General features: G+C 37.4%; 1 protein-coding gene across 3 annotated transcripts in view; it reads left to right on the top strand.

Annotated features, from left to right (window-relative positions):
* The window catches only part of PDE4B (phosphodiesterase 4B), a 334,921-nt gene that overhangs the window by 303,056 nt on the left and 5,137 nt on the right, over positions 1 to 26,728 (top strand). For all 3 annotated transcript variants that reach the window (XM_042461937.1, XM_042461939.1, XM_042461940.1), the window contains 8 exons: positions 15,828 to 15,921; positions 19,868 to 20,046; positions 21,122 to 21,220; positions 21,347 to 21,511; positions 22,245 to 22,344; positions 23,850 to 24,004; positions 24,112 to 24,234; positions 25,856 to 26,038. In XM_042461937.1, the coding sequence (XP_042317871.1) occupies positions 15,828 to 15,921; positions 19,868 to 20,046; positions 21,122 to 21,220; positions 21,347 to 21,511; positions 22,245 to 22,344; positions 23,850 to 24,004; positions 24,112 to 24,234; positions 25,856 to 26,038 (1,098 nt within the window). The remainder of the gene's footprint in view (positions 1 to 15,827; positions 15,922 to 19,867; positions 20,047 to 21,121; positions 21,221 to 21,346; positions 21,512 to 22,244; positions 22,345 to 23,849; positions 24,005 to 24,111; positions 24,235 to 25,855; positions 26,039 to 26,728) is intronic.

Genomic DNA, 26,728 nt, shown 5'->3' on the forward strand with positions numbered 1-26,728 from the left:
GATTCCATAGGATGGAGCTACAGCACTTAAAACACCCTAAGGCTTTGCTTCTCTCAATTTACCACTTTCCCCTCTACTACGTTGTGATATCAAAAGATGTGCCCTTGTGGTTTTTAAGATTTTGACACTCAAGATGAGTCATGCAGCTTGCACTTAACATGAAAGCAAAGGGTGAATTGAGATTTTCTGAGACTTTTAAGGAGCCTCTTAAAAGAAGTTCATTAATTAAGCTATTGTCAAGTTTTCCCACATCTGTGAATTATCTGAATAAACTGCCTTCCTTCCGTCAAAGGCCTCTGCTCAGAGATTTGGTAATAGCAAAACAGTCTGATGTTTTGAAAACAGGATGTTTCAAGCTCTCCATTAGTAAAGAAGAACGGAAAGAGAAACAGTAGAAAAGGGAAGAAAGCAAATAGACCCAGCATGATCCCAAGTGCAAAAGCTGTATAAACAGTGACCCATCTTCCTGACCTCTGCTATTGCTAAGTTCCTGGCCCTATGCCACTGAAGCCCAAACTACGTCATTTGAGAATGATAGTGGGCATGGCACAGCTGTTGTAAGTGTGACTCGAATTTCCTGTCTCCTTCCTGACAGACATAGTTTTGAAAGTACAGCATTGCAAAAACAGTAGACAAAGAAGAGAGGACTGATTTTGAGTGTCTTTATTCAAAACAGTTCCCCAAAGACCATTTGAATATGGGCAAGAGAACCATAGTGAAAGTGTTCAGTTTGCAAAAGACTTCCAGTAAACAAGATGCAAATGTTTTGCAAGTAAAATAACTATGCAGGAACATGAGGAACTTAAAATCTGGCATTCTCCAGTTGAGAGGTCTGATGTAAAAATATGTAAAAGATCAAACCACAAAAATTTATATGTGTTTATATAAAGGCAGTATGCTTCCATACTGTGGTTTGGACATGTATCAGTTTCATAAATTTTGTCAGTCCCTCTCAGCTGCAAAATACAAGTCAACATATTTGCTGTTGCTATTGGCTATTTGTTTACAATATATTTCTTGATTATCTTTGTGTTAATGAATATTCTGATCCCTAATTTGTTTTGGTATTGCTCATTTGACTTTTAGAATTCTATCCACAAACAATCTTACAGCCTGATTATTGTTCGGGAACGCTTTTTGCAGAAGTGCTATTTTTCTTGGAAATTAACACAAGCATGAGGCAGATGACTGTTCCCCCATCTTTGCTAGAAACTGAATCACAGAACCCTGTTAACCTATTACCTCATATAGTAAGACTTCCAAGAAATAGATAATCTTCAACTCATCTTCATATTATAAAAAATGAAGGCATTACTTCAGTAATACTGTGGGGGTAAGAATTTCAGTAGGTGTGCAAGTTGTTCAATATTGTTTAAAGGTCTGCTTCCTGATAATTCAGTACTGTACTGTAGTACACAAGTCAGTGTGCTTGTTAAGCTTTGTTGGAAGAAGGGAGAAATGAGTTAACAACCAGTTAAGACTAGTTAAATTTAACTAGTTGTTCTCAAGCCCTGAATTAGTTAGTGCCCTACATAGCAAATCAGTTTTAGAAGCCTTGTTGCAGGAAAGGAGTAGTTACTTAGCATATAACTGGTCACCTTGAACTAGATATTCCCAAAGTCTGGGATAAATTTATCAGACATAAAATTGATACTTTATTCAACTAGGGCAGTAAGTTTCTGTTGTGCTGGACAACCAATGTGCACTGTTTGTTGAAGTCCTTAATAACCCCATTTAGCCTCTGCCTAGGCCACAGTTTTGTATATTGTGTTGTCTGGAGACTGTGCATGTCTTCCATTTTTATTTATGTCATCATCTCTTTTATTTATGAAATGTTTGGTTCAACTAAAGTAAAGTGAGCAGTGGCCTTGGCAAAACAGTACAGAATGGGTTTTTCAGATCCACTTAAATGACCCAAGGAGTATGCATCCCTCCCTCACGTAGGCACTTGCTAAACAGTTTGCAGTTTAGCTGTCTTGTTAGAGACTTTATTGTCTTTTGTTATCTGTAAACTAAAATCTATTAGTGTATACAGAACTTTCATTTCAAAAGGGGATTTCAGTCACACAAAACACACAAGGTCACGCCTTGCTTTTAGGAAGCTAAATAAACTAAACATGAGGGCACTAATGTAAATTCTTGAGGTAACTCCTGGATGTCTGCCAGCTGCCTATGTGCCTCATTGCACAATGTCCATATTGGGAAAGGAGGAGTATCCTATTATGAGTTTGCCAGCTCTAGGTCTTGTTCACTTGGTACGTGATGTTTCCCTTAAGGTGTGCCATGCTGTTCTGGCTTTTCAGTTTACTGTAACTTCCTTTGTTTAATATAAATTTCAAAATACCCAGTGACTAACTTAGTTACACGTTGGTCAGACAGCTAGAAAACCAACTATTTCCGACCCATTTGTTTTTAACATGTAAGATAATAACTGTGAATCAGGAAATTCTGTCCCAATTTATATCTTCTATATAGTATTCCCCCTGCCTGCTCCGATCAGCTGGTTGGCTATGAGAAGTGTACCAAAGCAATTATGGCGGTTCCTATAAAAAAGAATTCTAAGTAGTAATCAGAACTGCTCCATAAGTATCAATAGATTTCTTTAAATTTGTAGTAGCCTTATAAAAGTTCCAAGGTAAACATGCGCTAGATCAGATTAGTGACTATAAAATCCTGAACTTTATCAAAGAGGCATGCCTATTAATAATAGGTAATAATACCAAATTGATAATAAATTATTATCAATAAATTCAGTGTGCAGATGTATGGTATTGTTTTATACTGAGGTTCAGGAACATTCCCTTGGATAATACCTGAACTGTGTTACTTCCTTCATGGTTACATTATTGTAGTTCTAGGTAATGCAACCAATTTATTTAATTGTAATTTGGGTCAATTGGTGTACATTATAGCCAGAGTTGCTGATAGGTTTTGTGGTCACTGAACTAGTGATTGTCTCACTACTGCCATTGGAAAACATTAATTGTTGTTCAGAAGAAGAAGACTCATAGTTTTGAAAGCCCCCATCAGAACTTCAGTAACCATTAATAAAAGAAGGCAAAGGACTTTGTTTTAGCAAAAGGCTGCTTTTCTCCCAGGTTTTTATAAAAGGGAAGGTATTTTGCTCTTCAATTACCCAATATATTTGATGATAAGTAATCGACGGTAAGTCAAATTGAGGGCAGGTTTGGGGGGCAAAATTATGGATTTTGACATAAACCAAAATAGGTTGAGGGTCAAACATAGAGGCATGTAAAAGTATTTTTTCATGGAAAAGTTGTTAATTCATCATTATACAGTACAACCTCATTTAGCGCAGTTTCTGTCATTCACGAAAACCCCTCGTGGTGCCTTGCACTGCTCCTGTTGCTCATGCTATCTTATGTTCAGCACTGATTGACTGTATGCTACTCACCCATTAACCATATTTGCATACTGTCCTGTGCTGATTCGTGGTATGGTACCTGCCTATTAGTCTCTTGTCCTGGTAAAATATTTGTTTGATTTAATAATGGCCTCAAACGCAAGTGTGATAATGTTGGAAATTCAGAGATGCATAAGAAAAGGCTTAAAGTGTTTTCCTTAAGTGAGAAGGTGAAAGTCCATCATCATCCTTGCACTACAATCTGGGACCACCTTCTAATGGCCCTCTTGATTAATTTTCCTCTTCTGACAGTGTTTTCAGCCACTGCAATGTCTATGTTGCTGATTTCAGATAAGAAAAATTGCATTCATGATTATCTACCATTTCCATTATAAGCAAACAGTCCTGGCACGTATTCTTCATGTTAAATGGGGTTTTACTGTATTATTCATTATGTCATTATTTTGCACTCTTCTGGTTTATTTTTCCCCAGAAAATATATTTGTTGTATTATTATCAGAAATAGTCTCATTTCAGTTTGAAAAAATCTCACCACTAACAGCAGAGCACTTTTTGTAAGCTGATGTTGATATTCTCTTTGGAACTGTATACAAGTTCTGGTTCTTTGTTTAAGTTGGAGTATGGTTCCAAATAAAGAATTTAGTGGGATTAGCAAGAATCTGATTTCTCAACCTGTCACCAGACAATGCCAACTTCTCCCACATGCTCTTTTCCATTGTCTTTCCTTCTCAAGAGGATCTTCTATACTAACACTTTTACTAGGACATGCATTTAAATGCAGGTGCCAGATTAGCAGAGAACAATGTTCCCACTGTGGAGATTGTTTGATTACTGAAAAACAAATTCACTACTCTGACAGAATTCTCAGTGTGAAAATGGGCTGAAAATCTTTTTTTGCTCTTTCGAACAAAGTTGCATCTATCTCAACAAATTGTAGGTAGTGTCCAAATCAGTCAGAAGAATAAAGTGTACAAAGATGTTTTGGGGACATTTTTGAAAACTCAGTAAGATACTAATCTTGCCAGTCTAGCTGTCAGACCCACCTCCCAAACCCTCTCTGCTGAATTGTCCTGTAATGCTATCAACATGGCATAAGATTTCCCCAAACCACAGTTTGGCATATTCAGCATCAGAAAATACACACACACCCCTTCGTTAAATGCAGGTTTTCCTCTAAATCTTTTATAATTTAAAAAAATTAAAAGCCTAAATTTCCCAATCAAGCTCATGGATATTATAGTAGAGAAAAGCAGAAAGGTTTATTTGCAATTTTATTAGAATATAGGTACACACATTAACTGGAGGAAAATGTTTTAACTTCTGTAAGATCCCTATGCCTTTGATTGGTATTATTCATCAGGCAGTGATGTCAAAATCTATCAGTTTTGCTTCATTTTTCAAAATTCTACCAATTTTCTTATCCTAACCAAAAATCTCTATTGGGTTGCAAGATTCTTTTCCTCCACTTCCCACATGGAAATTTGCACATATTTGCGCATGCTCTTTTCCTAATATATACCTGTTACACATTTTATTTTATGTACATTAAAAATTAAAATATAAAATTTGATATGAATTTATTTCCCATGCCTGGCATCTAGTCTAAGCCTTACCAGGTTTACTTGTAAATTAAATGATCAATAAAACTCAGTAAACTAACATCCACAAACTAGCTTAAGGCTATAACCTCTATAGTTTACAACTGTAATGGCACTTCCAATGTGGCCCCCTCTCCACTTTCTGACCTTCAGAAATATGTTAAAGACTTACCTATATCACATTACATTCCATTGACTTTAATTAAATGTGCTTGTAAATAAGGTTTTATCTCCTGCAGTTGTTTTATTTTTAATCTGCTTTATTATTTTAATGATTTGCTTGTGACCTGGATGCTTCTAGATTTGTAAAAACATGTATCCCTTTTTAAAGAAAAATGAAAAGAAATAAGTTGGTGTCATCAGGGTTACAATATCTGAGGGGAAGATCTTAACACTAACTCTTTATCGTGCGGTTCTGTAGACTAGGAAAACAGGCTTTATGGGCTATAGCTCTTCTTCCTAGGACACTGACAGCTCTGGACAATCATTGGTCTTTTATTTAAAATAGAAAAGTGTGGCTTTCACACCACACTCAGTCCCCAGAGGCAGCTTTCCTGGACTCGGCACCCCCTATTCCTATGAACTGCCATTTTTTAAGCTATAGGCAGTGAACAAATTCTTCTGGAAGCCCACAGAATTGACAATTCACCTTTTAAAAAAGTTATCCCCCCCCCCCCCGCGTTTATTTTCTTTCTTTCTTTCTTTCTTTCTTTCTTTCTTGTTTTGCATTTTTGACATCCCATCCAATCCTCAGAGGGAAGAAACTGGGCCCTGGACTGGAAAGAAAATTGTCCATACCTGACTTGAAAAGTCTGTTTGATATGAATGACCACTGTTTAGCTAAATTTTTACTAACTGGGACAGAAAAAGATGTGTGTTTGACTTGCTCCTGTTTTGAAAGATTGGACTGAAGTGCAGCTAGAGTGATTGGTTATGTTCAGAGATTGCTAATAAAATGTGGAAATTATTCAACAAACAGGATTTCTACAGTTGGAGACCTCTATTGTAATAGTATATCCTACTTTCTTGGACAAACACCTTCTCTAGTTTTGTGCACCTGAAGTATACTTTCTATTAAAATATGGTTGGATTTGTACACCTAGTTCCCTCTTCTGAGAAAATGACCCAGTTACTTAATGAATGGCATTTAAAAGAAGCTACATCTATGGAACTCTAAGGAATGTTGGATGTGTGACCACTTCCTTTGTAAACATCAAAAGAAACATTCTTATAAGTATTACACATTTTCCTTTGATTGTATGTTTTTTATGAATTTCTGGACTTTTTTCATTAAACCTTTGAGCATATAACGCTTATGCATTATAACCTGCATAAGCATTTTTGACACTATAGTCAGAGACACAAGAATTACTTGCCCATGTTCTAAGCTGAAAAACCAGACTAAGGTGTATTATTTTTCACTTTTGATATTTTGATGTAGTGCAACTTAGCAAACAAGATAAATGAATCATGAAAGAGGCAAGGTACTATTCTGAACTAAATCTATAAACTGTACTTGTAAATACATATATGCAATTGTAAATATTCATACAAATACTACTATCAGTAAAAGAAAATTATGCAATCAGTGATAATCTAAACTTAAAGTCCATATTGTGGTGATATCCTTTTTAGGCTAACCAGAACTGTCCAGTATTTATCTTGCTAACTTTCAAAACTCACAGGCTTCTTAATCAAGTAAAGATGGGAAAAGGCAGGTGAAAGAAGGAGGAAACCTGATGAGGCTAAAGTTTCAAAATCTACATGTTGGTTTGCAAGGGAATGGTCTGGGTGTAGATGGTAAAAGTAGGCCCCAGCCCCAGAGGCCATGAGATGACTTGAAACAATGGCAGTAAAAGAAAGGCAGTTTGGTCCTCCACTTGAAAATACAAAGCACCCTTCTTGAAAATTAAGTCCAGATTTAGAATGCCATGATATTTCCATTCACACAGTATGACCTCTCTGTGCAGGTTTTCAAATGCTAGTTTGTTAAAATATAAGTAATACCACACAAAGTTCATGTTTATTGAAAAATAATTCCTGCTAAACTCACTGAAAGTGACTACATAGTGAGTGGGTTTAGGATAGAAGCCTTAAAGGCACTTGCAGTTCTGATGAATATGTATGAAAATATTACTTTTTGCCAACAGATCCTGTGCATTTTACTTAAAAGGATTTCTCACTGAATTTAAACAACTTAGTTCTCAGCAGTTTTGTTTACAGTTTCAGCTCCTAGTTAGTCAAATTAATTGAAAGCTGAAATCTTGTAAAAAACAATAACACCCCCCTACTTTGGAATAAATCACATGAAATTAAATTAAGTTGTGGTTGCATACAAGGAAAAGGTATAGAAAGTTCACATGCTCCAGTCAGCAACATGCAATTTTCTTCTTTCTCCATATAGCTTAGGAACATGTACATACCTCCAGTTATTGTGACCTACAATTCTGATGTGCTTTCTCAAAACCTATTGAATTTTCCACATAAACATTGTTTAATCAAACATATTTTGGCTAGATTTATTATGAGACCACATCTGTCCAGGCATGCCAGCTCCTGAAAGAATGGAGGGACTCCTCTTCTAAGGGGTCAGACAACTGTTGAACACTTTCTTTACCTTTTGGCTGCCTGTGGAATGCCTCTTTAAGCTTCCTGGAGAAGAGTTCTTCCCTTCATTGAGTAGGCTGTAGATGGAGATGTGTCTGCACACTTTGTGTAAACATCTATCTGAACCAACCTTTCTCTTCTGTCAGTTGTACAAAAATGCATAAGAAGTTCTATGCTGCACGGAATGTTCTCTTTTTGAAGGATACACTGCAGTTGGCTTTCTATCATTTATTTTGGCTTGCATCATTCACCTGTTGCCAGTTAAATTGCTCTTTGTCCAGTGAGTGAAGGGGAAAAGATGCCTATTACTGTAAATATAAAATATTAATATTTTTAAAAGAAAAGCCCTGCAGAAATAAGGAATGAAAATATAACTGGCTTTAATGCAAATCTGAAGAAGTGTTTCTCAAAGGTTTGAAATATTTATAATCAATATGGGCTGACTTCTATTGGTACTTTGTAACTAGAGCAAACCTACTGAACTAACAATTGAATGGTGAGTCAACACTTATGTAAACCCCATCACTTCAATGCATCTACTCTAGTAAGGACTCAGGAGTATCACTAGGATGTCTTAAAAACAACAGCAACAACAGAGGCACCATCATACTCAACAATTCTTACAATAAGCAAAACTAGTAGCTAAAGAAATGTTCAATATTGGGTAACATCAATTAGAATGCAAAGGGATCTTTTAACACCTTTGAGACTAAATGTTTATTTTATTTTATTTTAATTCATTTATATGCCCCCTTTCTCCCCAAGGGGATGCAAGGCAGCGCACAGATAGAATAAGTATAAACTTTTATAGATTTGGTCTACTTGGTTTGCAAATATGCATAACATGAAAAGTGGGATCTGTTTTTTGCACCTTTGTGTTCACATTGACTATTCAGATGCACATGGTGTATGACCTTATAAATCACTATATGGATGCAGTATCTTGACATTATTTTACTACCTTGATTAAATGCAGTTTAATCTAATTCTCTGTGAGCAAGAAATAATAACTAAAAGGTTAATGTCTCTTGAAGCATGCAAGTTTTTGTTGTTGTTGTTCAGGAAAAATAACATAAACCAAAATATTGGTCATGTTCTGTTGTTCTGATGCAATACATTTGCTTTTCCTTACACAGTTATTGATTTAGTGTGACAAATGTTTACAGAAAATTACACTTAGCATTAATGGATTTATGTGTGAAATACAATATGAATCCATTTTGCTGGCATGACTGCCTTTCTCTGGACTGTTTGAGATCTATCAATGCTCCAGAAATTTCCACACTGTTACAGTATCAGCTGTGTGTGCAGTTTACACTGGATGTGAATGAAGCCACATTTAATGTTGCTGGCCCAATTGAGGGTTTTTTTGTTTTGTTTTTTTGTTTTGTTTTTGGTGCAACAGGTATTTCAAAATTCATCGAATTTCATTTTATGAAACGAGGCATTAATGTATCCTTCCCAGGATGTTCCCTCTTTAAGTTCAAAAGTACTGATGAATGGCACAATCTGCACAGTTCTCAAAAAGTTAAGGTATATCTAAGTACTGGTGAAATGAATGGAACTGGTGCTCAGCTGGGTTTCTTCTCTACTAAGTTCAATGAAACTAAATCATGCCTATTTTTCTCAGTTACACTGTTTGATGTTCCTTGGGTTGTCACTTAAATTGGCCACATACATCTTCAAGGAACTGAGGGAAGGGAATTGAGATAGCCCTTCAGCTGCTCTTTTTTGAGGGATGACTATTCATCTGCTGTCATTGAAAGCTTGGGGGCAGTTTTACCTTATTGATAGCCAGGTTTTCAGACCATAGCTGAAGGCACTTACTACAGATTTAAAGGCTGACTGAATTTCGTTCCCCAGATTTTAGACAAAGTGAAGAAAAGTCATTTTTGCCCTATTGATACTTAGTTTAAATGTTTTTATTTATGTTTTCAAACTATACATCTGGGATCAAGACCAAATTGTGTTCAGCAAAGTTATTTTGTTCAGTTCTCAGAATTCACATTCTAGTATTCTTTTATACAGAGTGACAGAAATAGAGATAGATACAGATACAGATATAGATGTTATACCAGTCCATTGATGTGTGTCCAAAATGAGATTCATGAGCTGAGAATCATTCCCTTGAGTGCCTACACAGCTGGGATTCATGACCTTAACGCTGAGCATCATTCACACCTTCCCCTGCCCATATCTTGTGACATATTCCTAAGTAAACCCACCATGAGCCAGGAGGAGAGTGACGCACACCAGAAGCAACCCTCGTCCATGTGATGGTGTTTCTACAGCTTCCACTTTTTATAATACTGCTAGTCAATTTTAAAGGCTACTTTTCACAGTCGAACTGGAGTATAATCTTTTGCACATTTACATAGTCATTGGCTTGCTAGAAGAAAGATAGATTTTATGCAGACACATTGTTGCTCATATTTCATCTCTTTTTTTGTCCCATGATTTTGCATACACCATTCCTGCTGCCATTAACACATGCAATACCATTCATACAATGCATCCATACTTTTTCTTTAATTGCTCATCTATCATATTCAGTGAAAAGATTTCAGGCTTGAGTTCTATATTAATCTGTAAGATTTTGTTCATTATATGATGGATTTGGATCCAATATTTTTTTGCCTCTTCACATGTCCACCAAATACGATAGAGTATCTTTTAGATTAGCACATTCCATATTTCATCATATTCACACTTCATATTTCATCTCAAAGCTGATATTTCATCTCAAACACAAAAGCTTGTTGTTCATACATGAATGCTAGGGCTAAGCTTTTATCTTCCAGGGACTCACAATATGGCTTTCAGACGCCCCTCGCACGTGACTGACGCCTAGCATGCGCACATTTCAGTGCCTTTATGATGCTGCAAGTGCACCATTGGTGCCTTACAGAGTCACAATGGTGCCACAAAAAGAACCCACTTTTTGCAGGTTCTTTTTGCTGCGCGATGGAGCCGTGCAGTTTGTCCGCTCTGGCTCCCTTGCGCAGCAAACTAGGTCGGCCTGTATCCTGCCCTATATTCAGATATATCTAAAACTAGTTATGTTGGCTTGTGGATTCTGGGGATGCATTTTTTTTTTAAAAGTAACATGCTCTAATGAGAACCCTACCAGGATATGGTAGCTACAGCTGATGTTATTGTTTCTGGATTTTCAAACTGAAGCTCTAGAAAACAGTGGCCTGAATCCTGCTGTGAGTTCTAACTACAGTAGAACTCTGAATTAATGGGAGTTACATACATGTTGATTTGCCATTCAACAACTTATTCCATGGGTTTACTCTAGCACATACCCTCCAACACCTCATAGATGAAAGCCAAGACATATGTGGCCAAGCAATACCATAGCATGGCCAAGATGAAAAGCATTAGTAATGAGGAAGCTGCAGTAGTTTGTTTCTGTCTGAGCCTACTAGAAAGGGCAAGATTCTGCCCCCCTCTGCATCTCTCCCTCTTGATGAATTCACTACAAACTCCTTTTGCACTTCATATTCAGTTTGCAGGAATTGAAGTAAGCTGAGGACAAAGGGGGAGAGTGGAGGAAGGAGAGAGAAAGTGGGACATTTAAAAGCTGTGAGAAAAGTGGGTTGGCGGAAGATTAAATGGGACTGGCCCATACCAGTTGAAGCACATACCAGGCCAGTAACTGAGGGCAGTTGAGTGAGAGGCCAGAACAGCTTAAAACTCTAGGTTTTCTGTGATCAGATTCTGACACTTGCTTTTCTTATGAAAGAGCAATGGAGAGGTAACACATTTTCTGTAATGGAGCTTCCTGTTGCAATGCTGATCTTACAGCTAATATGTTTATAAAACATTCCGTTTTCTCAGCTTGGAGGGGAATCAATAGCAAGCTAGTCCTCCCTCTATAAGCCATTTCAGAAATTAAAGTAAGCTGTAGCACTGTGGACCAAAGAGTTTAGCTCTGTCATATAGCTAAAATCTCCTCAGCAGTGAATCCCCTGCTGTCATAAGTATAAAATGGCTGTTTCATGTCATTTGGCAATGCACTTAATGGTTACTGAGCAAATCCTTTAATTTGCCCTAGCAGGACTAGGTGCTGTTTCAAAATCACAGCAACCACTTCAGCTCTGGAATATTTCAAATTTCCTTTTGCTGTGATTAGTAATGGTTCTGGCTGTTTGGAAAAAGCAAAAACTCAGATCATTAGAACTACAATTTAGAAGTAATGAGTGGTCAGTTTCCATTACCGTGTAATCTTTTTTAAGACAAGGCTTTTCTAGACTAGCCATAAGCCCATTTACATATAAATTTAGTTGGCCAACTGTGTTGCATGTTATTCCTCAGTATAATACTAACAGAAGTCTCCCTACATATTATCAGCATAATCAACATATTCATATACATTGGCACCTCGGTAACCACTGGGGTTTCATTCCAGGACCCTCCTTGGATACTAAAATCCATGAATACTCTAGTCCCATTATATAGAATGGCATAGTAAAATTGTGACCTTTATATAAAATGGCAAAATCAAGGTTTGGTTTTTGGGATTTATATATTTTTTGAATATTTTCTAGCCGTGGATATTAAATCTGTGGATAAGGAATCATGGATATGATGTTAAGGAAAAAGCAACATGGGATATACAGTAAATGAAATAAAACATGTATGTGTGAGTCAGGGTGACTCAGCAGAAGCCAATTGAGAACCACACAGGTGTAAATGGTAATACAATTAACAAGTCCTGAATGCCAAGGACAAGAAATGTAAAGTGGATAATTGGACACACCTGACAATTGTTAAGTGGTCAAGGCTGAGATGATGAAATCATTAATTGTAGGATGAACCAAGAGAACCAATGAGAATGATGTATACGCCTACTGGGTGGAAACAGACAAACAGTGGGTGGTACCATGCATTGACTATAATAATGACTATGCATCCCAATGTATTTTGTGGGTTGTAGAGTGGATTGTAGTAGTGGATAGTGAGGAGTAGAGTATTGTTGTGTTGGATAGTTTTGGAGCTATATATAGTAGAATAAAGTAGATCTTTTATTTAAGACTACTGAGTTGTCTGGTGTCTTGGGTGAAGCTACAAGAACCAGCTGGATCCTGAAGAAGGGTGAAGACTTCTGTGGAAGCAAGAGTGAGAAGGCTTGGAGAGTTTGTCAGGGTCTTCAGCCTATTCTCTGTAACTCTGCTAAGCTATAACCACTGGCCAAAACTGGTCAGTGCGGTGCACAACCAGGTGGTGAGTTCAAGCCAGAGGTGAAGAGCTACAACTCCCATCATCCCTGACATATGAAGGGGGGACTGTATCTTAAACATCAGTATTTATCAATTGATCAGAAAAGTGCAGACCTGGATGTTCATGGGGGCTTCAGGCTGGCTTTTTTTTTTTTTTTAAGTGGCTATTAATTCCTCCAGACTCTCTGGACTACCATTTTTCCAGGAGCAGTAGCTCACCATTTACATAGGCTGCAACCACCACCCCCCACTCCATGTCACTCCATGCTATTTTTTCAAAACTTCCATCCTGTTTATGTAGTGTGAATAGGCCACTGTTATAAAACAACACGACATTAGTGTTGGTATTGAGACTGAGACTATCTCTCATGTCCAGAATGATTTTTTAAAAATAAATAATAACCAGAATAGACCTGCCTTGATAGAGAGAATACGACTGCATCCATATTGCAGAAATAATGCAGTTTGATACCACTTAAACTACCACGCCTGAACATTATGGAATCCTGGGACTTGTAGTTTGTTTTGGCACCAGAGCTCTCTGACAGAGAAGGCTAAATATCTCACAAAACTACAAATCCCAGCATTCCATAGCATGGAGCCATGGGAGTTAAAGCAGTATCAAACTGCATTATTACTGTAATGCAGATGCAGACCTAGTTTGTGGATTCAGTTAAACATCAGTATAAAAATTATTAATATAGCAGCTAATTGGTTCAAGATACAAGTGTGAATTCATGGTACTGTAAAGAAATGAATGGGAAAAAATCTGAACACAGTTTAAAGTATAACTTTATAGTTCATACTTATTCTATCACAATATAGATCGTGACATCTTTTGAAGGGGGGTACTCAAGCACATCATGAGCTTCCTTAGAAGTTTGTGTCATGCAAGTCTGAGCCACTAAATAGCCATCTTTTGTCATAAGGGAAGGCAATGCGGTATTATCAGGTCTATTTTATCTTTCCCTCTTTCAATCTTTGAAATATGCTTCAGTGTGTGAAAATGCTTTTGGAATACCTATGACAGAGCCATTATGGCTGGATGACAATAATCAGAAAGGAAGCTTTACAGTAAAGGAAGCAGATTGTCACGTGGTGCTACTGTTGCCATGGTGCCATGATAGTCTCAGGACCAGCTGTACATGAACTCTTGGGTGGGGGGAACGGGGAAATGCAAATTTCTAAAACAATATTAGCTTCTTTTTTTAAAAAAAAATATATAATAATCTAGTTTTCGGGGGGGGGGGAATACAAATCTACATTTGTTTTTAGGAGTTTTCTGAAATTGGGGGAGGCAGAAAGACAGCTATGTGAATAAGATTCATTGTAGTGATTGTTTATTCCTGATTCATGTAACTGTATAGAGGGATCTTTGCTTGGATTCTTATGTCAGTGTGGGAGGAGACATGGCTTTGAATGAGCTAGTTCTTTAGAAGTCAGCATTTTGTATAAAATAAGAAATTATGAGTAACTATTTCATTTAGGGATCAGCAGATGGATGTAACGCTGAATTTTGCTCTACCAATACAACAGAGCTTGCCATATTCTCTGTGTATTGCAGCAGGGAAAACTATTTGATATGGCTTAATTGAACATTTGAAAATAAACTTTTGTTTTATCACATGCAAGAACAGCATTAGATGATATTCATTTGATCTGGAGTTTTAGTATATAAAGAAATTCAGTTTTAATAGTGAAGGAAAAAATGTTACTGTTATTTGCTAAAGTTAGTCTTAAAGATCCAAATGAGTGAGTGAGAAGGGATTTTCCAGAATGGTAATACAGTACAATGATTTTGGGGAGGAAGAGAACATCTTTAAATATGCCTGGATCTTCCTTAATTTTAATCTTCCTTTTGAAAAGATAGCTGTATTGCTGAAGCCAGCAGTGCCTACAAAAGCAGTCATCATTTCTTCTTTGCTGCGTTCAGCAAAGGAATACTAATCTGGACTGGGATACCCCCTTTAGGCAGCTAAGTTACCTGTTCTATTCATAATGCACAAGGGCTTCAAGACAGCTTGCTGGAAACATTTGGATTAGCACTCGCTCCTTTGTGCAATCCTCCTCGATCATTCACATCATCTTTGTTTTTTGCCAATGAAAAAGTCTTTATCGTCATCTTGCAAAACTGGAATACAAAAACCTCACTCTTGTCATGGAGTGACAAGCAGCCATGATTACTGGAACTTCAGACTATTACAAATAGTCATTTTTTACTTAACTAAGGAATTGGAGTATCCTTTTTCTCAAGGGTTCCTTTCCCTGAACAGCGAATTCTTCAAAGGGGATTTTTTTTTTATTTGGTTTGTTATTGGTGTGCAGAGCCTTCCAAAATGCCTGAAGTAAACTATTTATTATCTGTATCATGGGGATACATCAAGGTGGGTTGTTTTTTTTAAAGGCAGATAGCCAAATTCAGTTGTGTTCCATGTATATAGAATTAAGTATACATCAGAACTATATTTATATCATTGCATAGTCATGAACATATAAATTCCTAATTCAGAATAATTCGAAGTGCAGGATAACATTGGCATACTATCAGAATGACGTGAGCATTATATGCATCGTTTTATGTTTATAGTAGAAAGTAGGTTTGTGTTTTGTGTAAAATAGTTTAAACAGATTGTGCACATTTTACATTTTTTGTCTGACAGAAATTGATATTAATTGAAATTGCCTTTATAGCATATGTGAGGAAATGCCTGTTAGATATTATTTGATAGCAGTTTGTAAAAGATTTATAAGGTATGAAAGCAAAAACTGATATATTATCAAAAGAGTGAACTGAAATATATCTAAAATGAATTTTTTCTTGCCTTAAACTGACAGCACCGTACCCTAAATTCCACATAGCAGTCTAGAAAATGTTTCTTATATGTGTATAGTTTATCCATGAAAGCATAGCTTTAACACAGGTTAATTATTCTGCCCTGTTCAGCAGATTATGCATACATCACTCAGAAGAAAATACTAATTTTTATTTTTTATTTTTCTCATTACCAACAGTTCAAGAGAATGTTGAATCGGGAACTGACACATCTTTCAGAAATGAGCCGATCAGGGAATCAAGTTTCTGAATATATTTCAAACACCTTCCTGGGTAAGTGTCAGTAGGAATTTAGCAATCATGGCTAGTGACTGCAGGGTTCTTCCATAGGAATTCCAGTCTACCCTTTCTGATCCCAGCCCACTCTCTCATCCAACAATCCACTTCAAAAAGTTTGTTGAACTTGAGCAAACAATCGCCAATGTCCTGAAAGAATTGTGTCACTAAAGAAAAATGAGAAAGCCCTGGAACCAAATCACATAGGTTGCCATGAAATCATAAATGTAGCAATACTTTATAGATTGCCATAAAATCAACACAACTCAGGAATTAACCCTTATCATGCCTACACATGTGACGAAATGAAATGGTTCAAGACTGAGGCAATAAATAAAACAGACTATGTGGGAGAGTATTTTTAAAAATTATTTTGATAGTTTTAATATATAGATATAGATACACATGAGGGATGTGGTGGCTCAAGTGGTTAAGATGCTGATTCTGTTGACTGCAAGATTAGCAAGTTGGCACTTTGAGGCCCAGGTGCTGCATGATGGGGTGAGCTCCCATCACTAGTCCCAGCTTCTGCCAAGCTAGCAGTTTGAAAATATACAAATACAAGTAGAGAAATAGGTACCACTCTGGTGGGAAAGTAAACAGCTTTCTGTGCAATCATGCTGGCCACATGATCACAGAGTTGTCTCTGACAATGGTGGCTCTTTGACTTAGTAACAGAGATGAGCACCGCTCCCTATGGTTAGACACAACTTGACAACCTTGTCAATGGGGAATACCTTTACATTTACCTTTATAGATACATATAACACCTTTGAACAGAAGAAAATGTGATAAGTAAGACTTAGGAGTATAGGACCATAGACTTGCTGGAGATGATGGAAAATCTTGCAAGCTATTGCTTAGCAACCATCTATGCTCTCCATAGCTCAGAAAGCAGTTAGGAGGAGCTTAGAGTTATTCATTTTAGCTGTTTATGAGGGTGAAAGTGACAGCCACCACAGCCCATTTCCATCTGGTTTCCACTGCTAGACCTGCTTAGCCCGTATTTTGTTTGAATGCTGCTGTTCCTTTTTTATGTTAGCATTTGAATTGGTTTTCTTGTGTTATTTAAATAAAATATAACAGTGACGAAGAAACCATAATACTCTTCCTAAAACCAGTAACCGCTTCCCCAAAACAAAATTTCTCCATCCATTTTAAACACACTCTGCTACAGTGCTGATTTTGTAATTATAAGTAAAGAATGTTGTTTTTTTGTAATTTCAATACCTTCCTAAACCAATGCGACTATTAATACTTTTGTCTAAGTTCGTCCACATTCAACAACATAGGTATAGTCTCTTCATCTCTCAAACTTTGGGCTAACCATAGTTACCCAAAATGCACCAATTTGATGTATCAGATGTGAAGTCCAACACACACACACACACACACACACACATACATACTGTGTGACCCTGGGTAGGGAGGAGTGATTTCCATGTTAATCTGTGTATTGGTCATAAAATGCTATTTGAAAACCCTGAAATTCTGGACCATGTCAACAGCTATCAGGTCAGGATGCACAGGGAAGCCATTGAAATCCACAAACACCAAGACAACTTCAACAGGAAAGAAGAAAGCCTTAAAGTTAGCAAAGTTTGGCTACCAGTCTTGGAAAACACTAAAATCAAGACCCAGAAAAATGTAAATGAAAAACCACCAAGGGTCAGTGTTTTCAAGCAGACAATGATGACTAATTAAACAGACACTAATCCTCTTTGCATATCCTCCCACCCTGAGGCCTTGCCATTCAACAACAGAACAATACAGGACATTTCCACCACATTTGAAGCCCATTCTGGACCCCTCCCAGAGATCAAAATTACCTCCATTAATGGTGTCCATTGAATTAATCCATTGCATAGGTCCACCATTGATTCTTAATCATTACAAATAAATCTGTCAACATTCATTGTCTTGATTTAAAATAATTAATATGCAATATCTAAACAGTAGCTGGGTAGATGGCATAAATGATTTAAGCTATTTTGAATAAGCAGGTTCTTCTAAATCTTAAGGTTATGTTGTAACACCTTTGAAACATGGCGACACCCTGGGCATTCCTATTCTGTTATGAGAGTAGTCCAGAGAAGCATAGTAACAGTTGCTTGGCAAGAGTCTGTAACATCAGGCTAAAAATTATAGTTTCTCAATGAGAGGTGATTCTGACAGCAGATACAATATTCTTTATAGTGGAGTTTTCCTATTGAATCATGAAACAAATATACAATACATCACTATTAAAAGATTAGCTTGGTGTCCAGAGTAAACTCCAGAGAATCAGATCCAACAAAAGCAATGAAAATATGTGTGTTTAATTAATGCTATACACTGTCTTTCTGAAATTGGACCGACTAGAAGATGTTATTGCCTGGTGATGGTAAGAATATTAATATTTTGGTAACTGCTAGACAGGTTTGTTTTGTTTTGTTCTGAGTTTAGAGTGTCATATAAACATAGTTAATAGTTGATAGTATCATGCAATATGAATATTGATGAAACATCAAAAGGGGGGGAATGTGGTGGAAATTCCTTTTTGAAATATAAAAAACTATAGAAAGATGGAGTCACCTTTGTCAGCCAGAGAAATGGTTTTTGAAATAAAGGCTTGGAGTTTAGGGAAAACTAGAGCAAAGGAATAACTAGTGCATCTTGACCTGAATGGAAGCTGGCACCAGTAAGAAAGACATAACATAAACTACTGAGATAAAGACATTCAGAAGCAAGGTTAAGATGAATTTCACTGAATTCCTACAGGAGGGGTAAATAGTGATGATGCAGTTTTAATGTATGCATGTATTTCTGTTCTGATTGTAAGAATTCTGTATGTTTAAATTGTAATTAGCCAATCAGGTGTACTGAAGAAGCTCCTTTGTCTTGAATAATATAAAAAGAGCCATTTTGTCTTGTTCGGGGTTCTCAGCTTTTGGAACTTGAATTCCACTGAGTTCAATGTTTTCCTTTGTCGACAATTGGAAATAAACTTATGGATTTTCAATTACTAGGTCCTCTTGCCGATCCTATTGATCTGCCAATCCTAGAAATCTAAGTTTCCTGAAATTTCTGTTACAGTTAAATAGCTGCCATATTCAGGTTAAATATTTAGACAGAAAATACTTACTGAATTTCTCCCCAAAGCTGCATATATACTAGGTTAGATCCAGATCAACATTTAAGAGAATTCCATGCAACATGGGAGGAAAGATCAGGGAAGCAAACTTTGCAATGCCTTCTTCCTGTTGCAGCCCACTGTGTCTCCTGGAAAGCTGCTTTGGAGGACTGGGAGACCCTCCAGAATAGCATTAGAAGGCACTCAGTAGCATACCTTCTAAGATTTCAGAGATTAAAACCGGGACATGCATGTCCAATCAACATCAGAGCGTGGTCATGGTGGCAAAACCTATAATGAGGAGGAACACAAAAGCTGAGAGAGGTTGAAGCAATTTACATTTTCCAGAGCCTATAGAGAAGGGCCAGATACTGCCTCCTCCTTTCCCTGCTTCTAAATAGAGTGAAACTACTTTTTTACTTTGAACTTAGATTGCAGCATCTGAAGTAAGCTGAGGTGGCAAGTGGGGGAAGAAGAGAGAAACTGGGGCATTTCTAATGCAATTGAAAATGTAGGGTTCCAGAAGATTGATCAAGATTGTTTTTCCCAAACTGTGGTGGTTGGAGGGCTACATGTAAAGATTAGTTTCCTCCTCCTTTCCACCAGCCCTCTGCTGTATACCAGTGCTTTCCACAGGATGGAGTCCTTCCATTCACAGCAGAGGTGCCATAACTTCCTAAACAGCATAGACAATGATGAAGAGTAAAGCTGGAGCCTAACACCTGGAACACAATAGGTTTAGCACCCATAATTTACAGAATGACAAATTTGGATCCAATTGCTCATGTTTATTAAATGTTATGCTTTCGTTTCTGCCTTTTATCCACACAGACAAGCAGAATGATGTGGAGATTCCCTCTCCCACACAGAAGGACAGAGAGAAAAAGAAAAAGCAGCAGCTTATGACACAGATCAGTGGTGTGAAAAAGCTAATGCATAGTTCAAGCTTGAATAATACTAGTATTTCAAGATTTGGTGTGAAAACAGAGAAGGAAGACCATCTAGCAAAGGTTAGTGATGCTCTGTATTATGGTAGTAGTCTTGTGAAAGTTGCAAATGGAGAATTTTTCTTCCAGGGTGATGAGAACATTTTTGCCCAGCTCTCTTGTTTAAATATAAAGTTGTAGTTCTAGAAGATAATATCATTGCTGGCTCCATATTAAGATGTACTTCTTAATAAGAATTTTCCTAATCCTGGAGTACTGGAAAATTATTGATACAGTATAAGTATTTACTGGTGTAGGTCTCTTATGCCTGGCCATTATCAAAGATGAACTAACCTATGACTGAGGAAGATTATATGTCTGAATGAACTGAGGCATGAATTAAGTGATCCTCAGCCTTCATATTGTAAATCCCATCACTCACTCAAATAATGTCCTACCTTGATATAAACAAAGGGTCAAATTTTTCCAAGAAGAACATTTATATGTTTATAAGGCTTGTATCACTATTTGTTTGGGGTCTCCCCAGGAAATCCTGAGTAAGACGATAAAATTCTCTGTTGAAAAACTTGAGCAAGCTTCCTCTGAACTATAACTGCCAGATTTCTTATAGGTAAAGTGGTTGCTCTGGTACAAATATTAATGTGAATATAATAAATATTGTCATTGTTTTTAAAAATGAATTAAACCAACTTTAAATATTTAACTTTAGATATTTAACAACCTTAAAATCTTTTCTGGACTTTGCATGAATCTTTGGATGAATCTTCATTTGCTTTCGACCTTGATGTTGTTGTTGTTGTTTTGTGCTTTCAAGTCTTTTCCAACAGATGATAATACTAAGGTGAACCTATCACTGAGTTTTCTTGGCAAGATTGTTCAAATGGATTTTGCCTTTACATTCCTCTGTGGCTGAAAGTGTTTGCCTTGTCCAAGATCACCCAGTGGGATTCCATGGTTTTGAACCCTGGTTTCCAGAATCATAGTCCAGTATACCTTCCATGCTTCAAATATCCTTATCTCCTTTCAGGATACTCTCCCCTCATTAATTACTTCATATATATTTAGAAAAAAATTCACTCAGTTTATAGTGACATTGTGCATTTATTAATTTGTTTTTATTGGTTGTTTTCCTCTTTAGGAACTGGAGGATCTGAATAAATGGGGCTTGAATATATTCAATGTTGCAAGATATTCCCACAGTAGACCTCTCACCTGCATTATGTATGCTATTTTTCAGGTGTGTAATTACATTGATGTTTTGATTGCTTTATTATCGTGCATTATTATAGATTGTTACAGTCTTGACTATAGTTTCCATCCCACCCTTCTGTCCATAATTAAACTTTTAAATTGCTTTGAATAGGAGAGAGATCTACTGAAGACATTCAAGATCTCATCAGACACATTTATAGCTTATATGATGACTTTAGAAGACCACTACCATTCCGACGTTGCCTACCACAACAGTCTCCATGCAGCTGATGTAGCTCAGTCAACTCATGTTCTTTTGTCTACTCCAGCCTTGGATGTGAGTAGTTCACCCACACCTTGAGAAAAATTATTCTTACTTTAATAATTAATATTTCTTGGATGATTCTGGTTTCCCATTTTATGATATCTCACTTAATATTCTGATGTAAATGTACATGCTTCATTCAGTTGTTTTGGCAATATTTCTATTATGCCAAAAGTGTTTCCTTGTATTCTTGCATGCTAGGTAATTGCATGATTAAATCCATGGGTTATCCCTGATTAGTACTTGGATGGGACACCACCAATGAATACCAGATGCTGTGAGCTATATTTCAAGGGAAAGAATGAACAAACTCACCTCTGAGTATTCCTTGCCTAAGAAAATCCTATTAAATTCATTGTGTCATCACAACAGGTGACTTGAAGGTGCACGTGTGTGTGTGTGTGTGCCTACACACACACAGAGGACTAACGAGTGGTGTTGTAAAAGTTTTATGCCAGACTACCATTAGTGTGAAGGAGAGCTGCTTTCACAAAAACATTCTCCCTTCTGTCAGGGGTTTATTGGGGTTATTGCATCCCAAGAGGACATGCCACAATGGAGTAAAATTGGCAAGTGGTGCTGAAAAGTATACTGAAGTCTCTGTCATTTGAATAATATTGTGACTAATTTTGTTTAATGTCATATTTTAATAAATGCCAGTGACATAGTTTGTGCCGATGAATGACCAGGTTGTTCATAAGTTTGTAACTGTGGTATATCTATTCCTTTCCCCTTTTCTGGTTAGGCTGTCTTTACTGATTTGGAAATTCTTGCAGCAATTTTTGCAGCAGCAATTCATGACGTGGATCATCCTGGTGTCTCCAACCAATTTCTTATCAACACAAGTGAGTCCTGTACTTATTAAATGCACTAAAATAGGTACAAGTACCACCAGTTCTGGCCTGTTTTTCTCATGAATCCAGTGTACTAATAAAATATTACGTTCATATAGATATATAGGGGGAGAATTCTAGATTCTACAGCCTGCACTCACTGGCTTGTATGAATGTGATATCCCAACCATGTAATTTAAAAGAAATCTTATGAGCAAATTGATTTAACATTGTTAAGTGCTTCTAGAGAGTGAAGCTTAAAAATGTCAGGCCCAATTTATCAATGCAGCCAACATTCACAAGCTACAAGGGGCTATACTGTAATATTTTTTCTAATTAAGAAAGATGAGCAGGATGGAGTGGGGCACAGACAAATCGGAACATGATCAGCCAAACTGTGTTGTGATAAATTCCTAGGTGGGAAATACCCAAAGTAATCTGAAAGGGAATGCATTCAAACAGAGACTGAAAAAGTTGCTTTCTTCTAAAGTTCCCAGAATCCCCTAGCACTGATGTTGGGAAATTCTGGGAGTTATACTTAAAAAGGTAATTTTTCCAAGCTGTAATTAGGGGTAGGTTGTGTAATAGACAAATGAAGCCTTTAAAGTCAGAGACAATAGCAGGGAAGACAAAAGCAAAGTTGGTCTATCTATCATCAGGTGTTTCTTATGTGCTTACTGTAAACATCCATGTTGAAAAAAGTATGGTAGAAATAGAATATTGCACCGTATTGCTATTTGATCTGATCTTCAAAACCTCTTTTTGTGCCTATATATACAACAAATCAAGGAAGAACTAAACTAATAATGCCAAAAACACATTTTTGTTAGCTGCAGTGTGAACTATTGATACAATAATTTGTAAATAGCTTGTGGAAGCACTTAGTATGTTGACCAGTAGTTTTCATCCTGTGGTCCTTCATTTTCATTTTGTCCTGCAAGATCTGCCCATCTGAAAATTAACATTTGCCCCAATATACACATATTTGTACATATTTTTCTTCGAATACTTTTTACAAGATTCCCCTCTCCCCTTCCCCTGTGTCAAGTGCACTCTGGATCACTAATATGAAATCTATGAAATTTAAACCTTCCCAAACATACTATAAGCCAGTGGGCAACTTGGGTGCTCCAGATCTAGACTGCACTTCCCAGGAGTCATAGCCAACAGAGCCAGCAATAGGGAGGGAATGGGGGTTGCCGTCCAAAAACACCTGGAGGGTCATAGTTGCCCTCCAGGTTATATTAAGGTGGGAAAGTTTTCAATTTAGTAAATTCATACCCAAATCTGAACCAGACATATTTCTCCTACATCCCTACATTACCTTAAATGATTACTAAAATTGCTGTCAAATTCTTGAATACTGAATTCTGGAATTTTTATTCCAGCTATCTTTTGGATTCTTTTCAAGCAGGGCAATGAGATGGAAATGTTGCCTCACTCATGCTCTGTAATTTCTAACATTCTGAACTCATGGGCTTCATTTCATGGTTCCTCTTTTGTTCTCTTTCTTCCAGATTCCGAACTTGCCCTAATGTACAATGATGAGTCTGTCTTAGAAAATCACCATCTCGCTGTGGGTTTCAAGCTACTACAAGAAGAGAATTGTGACATCTTCCAGAACCTGACCAAGAAACAACGGCAAACCCTCAGAAAAATGGTGATAGACATGGTAAGAATTTGGTACCTTCTAGCTTTCTTGCTAGCCCCTCTTGTCCTGTATGAAATGGAAGGCCAATTTCCCCTTTCCTTGCGATAATTCTTTCTTCTTCCATGCAGGTCTTAGCAACAGATATGTCAAAACACATGTCTCTTCTGGCAGACTTAAAAACCATGGTGGAAACTAAAAAAGTGACAAGTTCCGGTGTCCTCCTTCTGGATAATTACACAGACAGAATACAGGTATGTATGGGAGATAATATTTTATTTATTTAAGAAGACATATATATTACTGTGATTTATTTAAGGAGGCGAGGCAAGAAACCAGAAAAAAAAAGGTTAATCACTAGGCTCATAGTGGTGAAAGTGTGTCTTTACTCTCTCATAATTTTGGAGCCCCTTTCAATGCTTGAAGCCTACTTCCCTGGAGAAAAACTTTCTCAGAAAATGATGTGGGAGTCATTTTCCAAGGTGGGAAACAGCCATCCAGAGCTGGTTGGGACAGTGATAGACATTAGGAAGAAAACTGTAGCAAGTATGGAGCTTTAAAGAGAGAGCAGTAGAATTTGACGGGAAGTCATTTCAGCCACTTCAGTATGAACTGCCACAGACAGTTACATGAGGGAACAAAACTAAACCAATGACCACATTTTGCATATAAACACTGCCACAACTAGGATGTGTATTCTGCAGATTATAAATATTTTAATCATATCAGCCTATCCAATAGAGAGGAATGTAGAGAATGGTGTCTTCTGTATTCTTTTTCCTTCTGACAGTCTCCCTACAACCCAGCTAGAAAAGACGAGATCTCATAGTCCTGAGGATTATGAAATGATGTTTAGCCTTCATTTGATTTAGTTGTACAGCTGAATGTTGTGTAACCTGTAAATTTGTTCTTTGCAATTCCAAGAATTAAACCTTTCCATAATTGGCCAAAATTCTAAAAGAAAGGATCTATTCCCTAAAGGGAGGGGAGCAGTGGCTAACCAAAGGTCAATGAGTAAATGATATAGCCGAGTTGGAATTTAAACCTGGGTTCCTGAGTTCAGGGCTGCATCAGCACTGCAGAAATAATCCAGGTTGACACCACTTTAACTGCCATGGCTCAATGCTATGGCATTCTGGGAATTGTAGTTTTGTGAGACATTTAGCCTTCTCTGCCAAAGAGTGCTGGTGCCTCACAAAACTACAAATCCCAGGATTTCATAGCATTGAGCTATGGGAGTTAAAGTGGTGTCAGACTGGATTATTTCTGCAGTGCAGATGGAACCCTAGTATCACTGTCTATTCACTGCTCCACTCTGGCTGTCTATAAGATTTGTCAAACCCCAGAACAGAAACAAGGACCTTTAGCTATCCAGTCTGATGAACTTGAGGCAAACTGAAGGCATGCCTGTATCCACTTTTTCTTCCTTTGCATCTTGTATTTTAAAGACATCAGCAGGGCAGAGTAATGTCCTAAGCAGTGCTGAACTAAAACAAATAATATGAGTTCCTTGTGAAGTAAGACATAGCCAGCTGGTGCTGTCCTGCTTTCCAAGCCTAGTTTACACATGAGTATTCTGCACAGTGCTTGTGGAATTGGCACAGACCAAGTGCATTCCTTTTCTTGCATATGCACAGTTAATTAAGTTGACATAAAGTGACCTCCCACCAGATAATCTGCATCCTGACTCAGTAAAAATGTATTTTAATGCAGTTATCTTTCATAAAATATTCCAAAATAAAGGGTATTTTGGTGTGATCAAGATGGTCTCCTTGTAATGCAAAATTGTACTGAATGTACCAGCGAGTACAGAACAAAATGTTGTTCTGCCTGATTATGTGAACCTTCAAATTAATACAGGTTTTGCAATTACAGGTTCTCCGAAATATGGTCCATTGTGCTGATCTAAGTAATCCCACAAAATCCCTTGAACTCTATCGGCAGTGGACTGACCGAATCATGGAGGAGTTTTTCCAGCAGGGGGACAAAGAACGAGAGAGAGGAATGGAAATCAGCCCAATGTGTGACAAACACACAGCTTCTGTAGAGAAGTCACAGGTAATAAACCTTCATTTCCTCTCACTGGCAGTGTTGATCCTTAGTTTTCTGTAGGTTTTTTGGGCTGTGTGACCATGTTCTAGAAGAGTTTATTCCTGACATTTCACCATATGGCCACATAGCCCGAAAACCCCACAAAAAACTATGGGTACTAGCCATGAAAGCCTTCGATTTCACAGTGTTGAACCTGTCTGAGTTCTTACCACTAGGGCATGTTTTGTGTTTGTGTGTGATATCTGATATACATTTATCTGCAATTTTCATTTGCTGAAAAATCTCCAAAGGTTAGTGTGTGTATATGTGTGTCTGGTGCTCAATGCAAGTTTATTCCAAAGTTCTAGGTTTCTCTGACGTCTTTTTCAACTTGCAGTACAATCCAGAGGCACTGATTGGAGCAAGATAGATTACTTCTGAACCTGGATAACAGAGCTTAAAAACTGTATAAGGATAAAGCAAATGACAGTAATCTTCTTGCTGCAAGTTGCTAACAGAAGGTCCTGGACGGTAGCATCACTGGGGGTGTGGAGGGGTGGGGCCGCACCTGGTGACACCCCAGGGGAGGAGGTGACACCCAGTCAGGCTCCCCACCATTCCTTCTGCTCCTTCCCTGCATGTGTGCACACTCAGCCCCCCATACATGCTACTCCATGCTCCATGTGCGCACTGCTTTGTCCCCTGTGTGCGCTCCAC

This window comes from Sceloporus undulatus, chromosome 4 (genome assembly GCF_019175285.1).
Source record: "Sceloporus undulatus isolate JIND9_A2432 ecotype Alabama chromosome 4, SceUnd_v1.1, whole genome shotgun sequence".
NCBI classification, from domain to species: Eukaryota; Metazoa; Chordata; class Lepidosauria; order Squamata; family Phrynosomatidae; genus Sceloporus; species Sceloporus undulatus.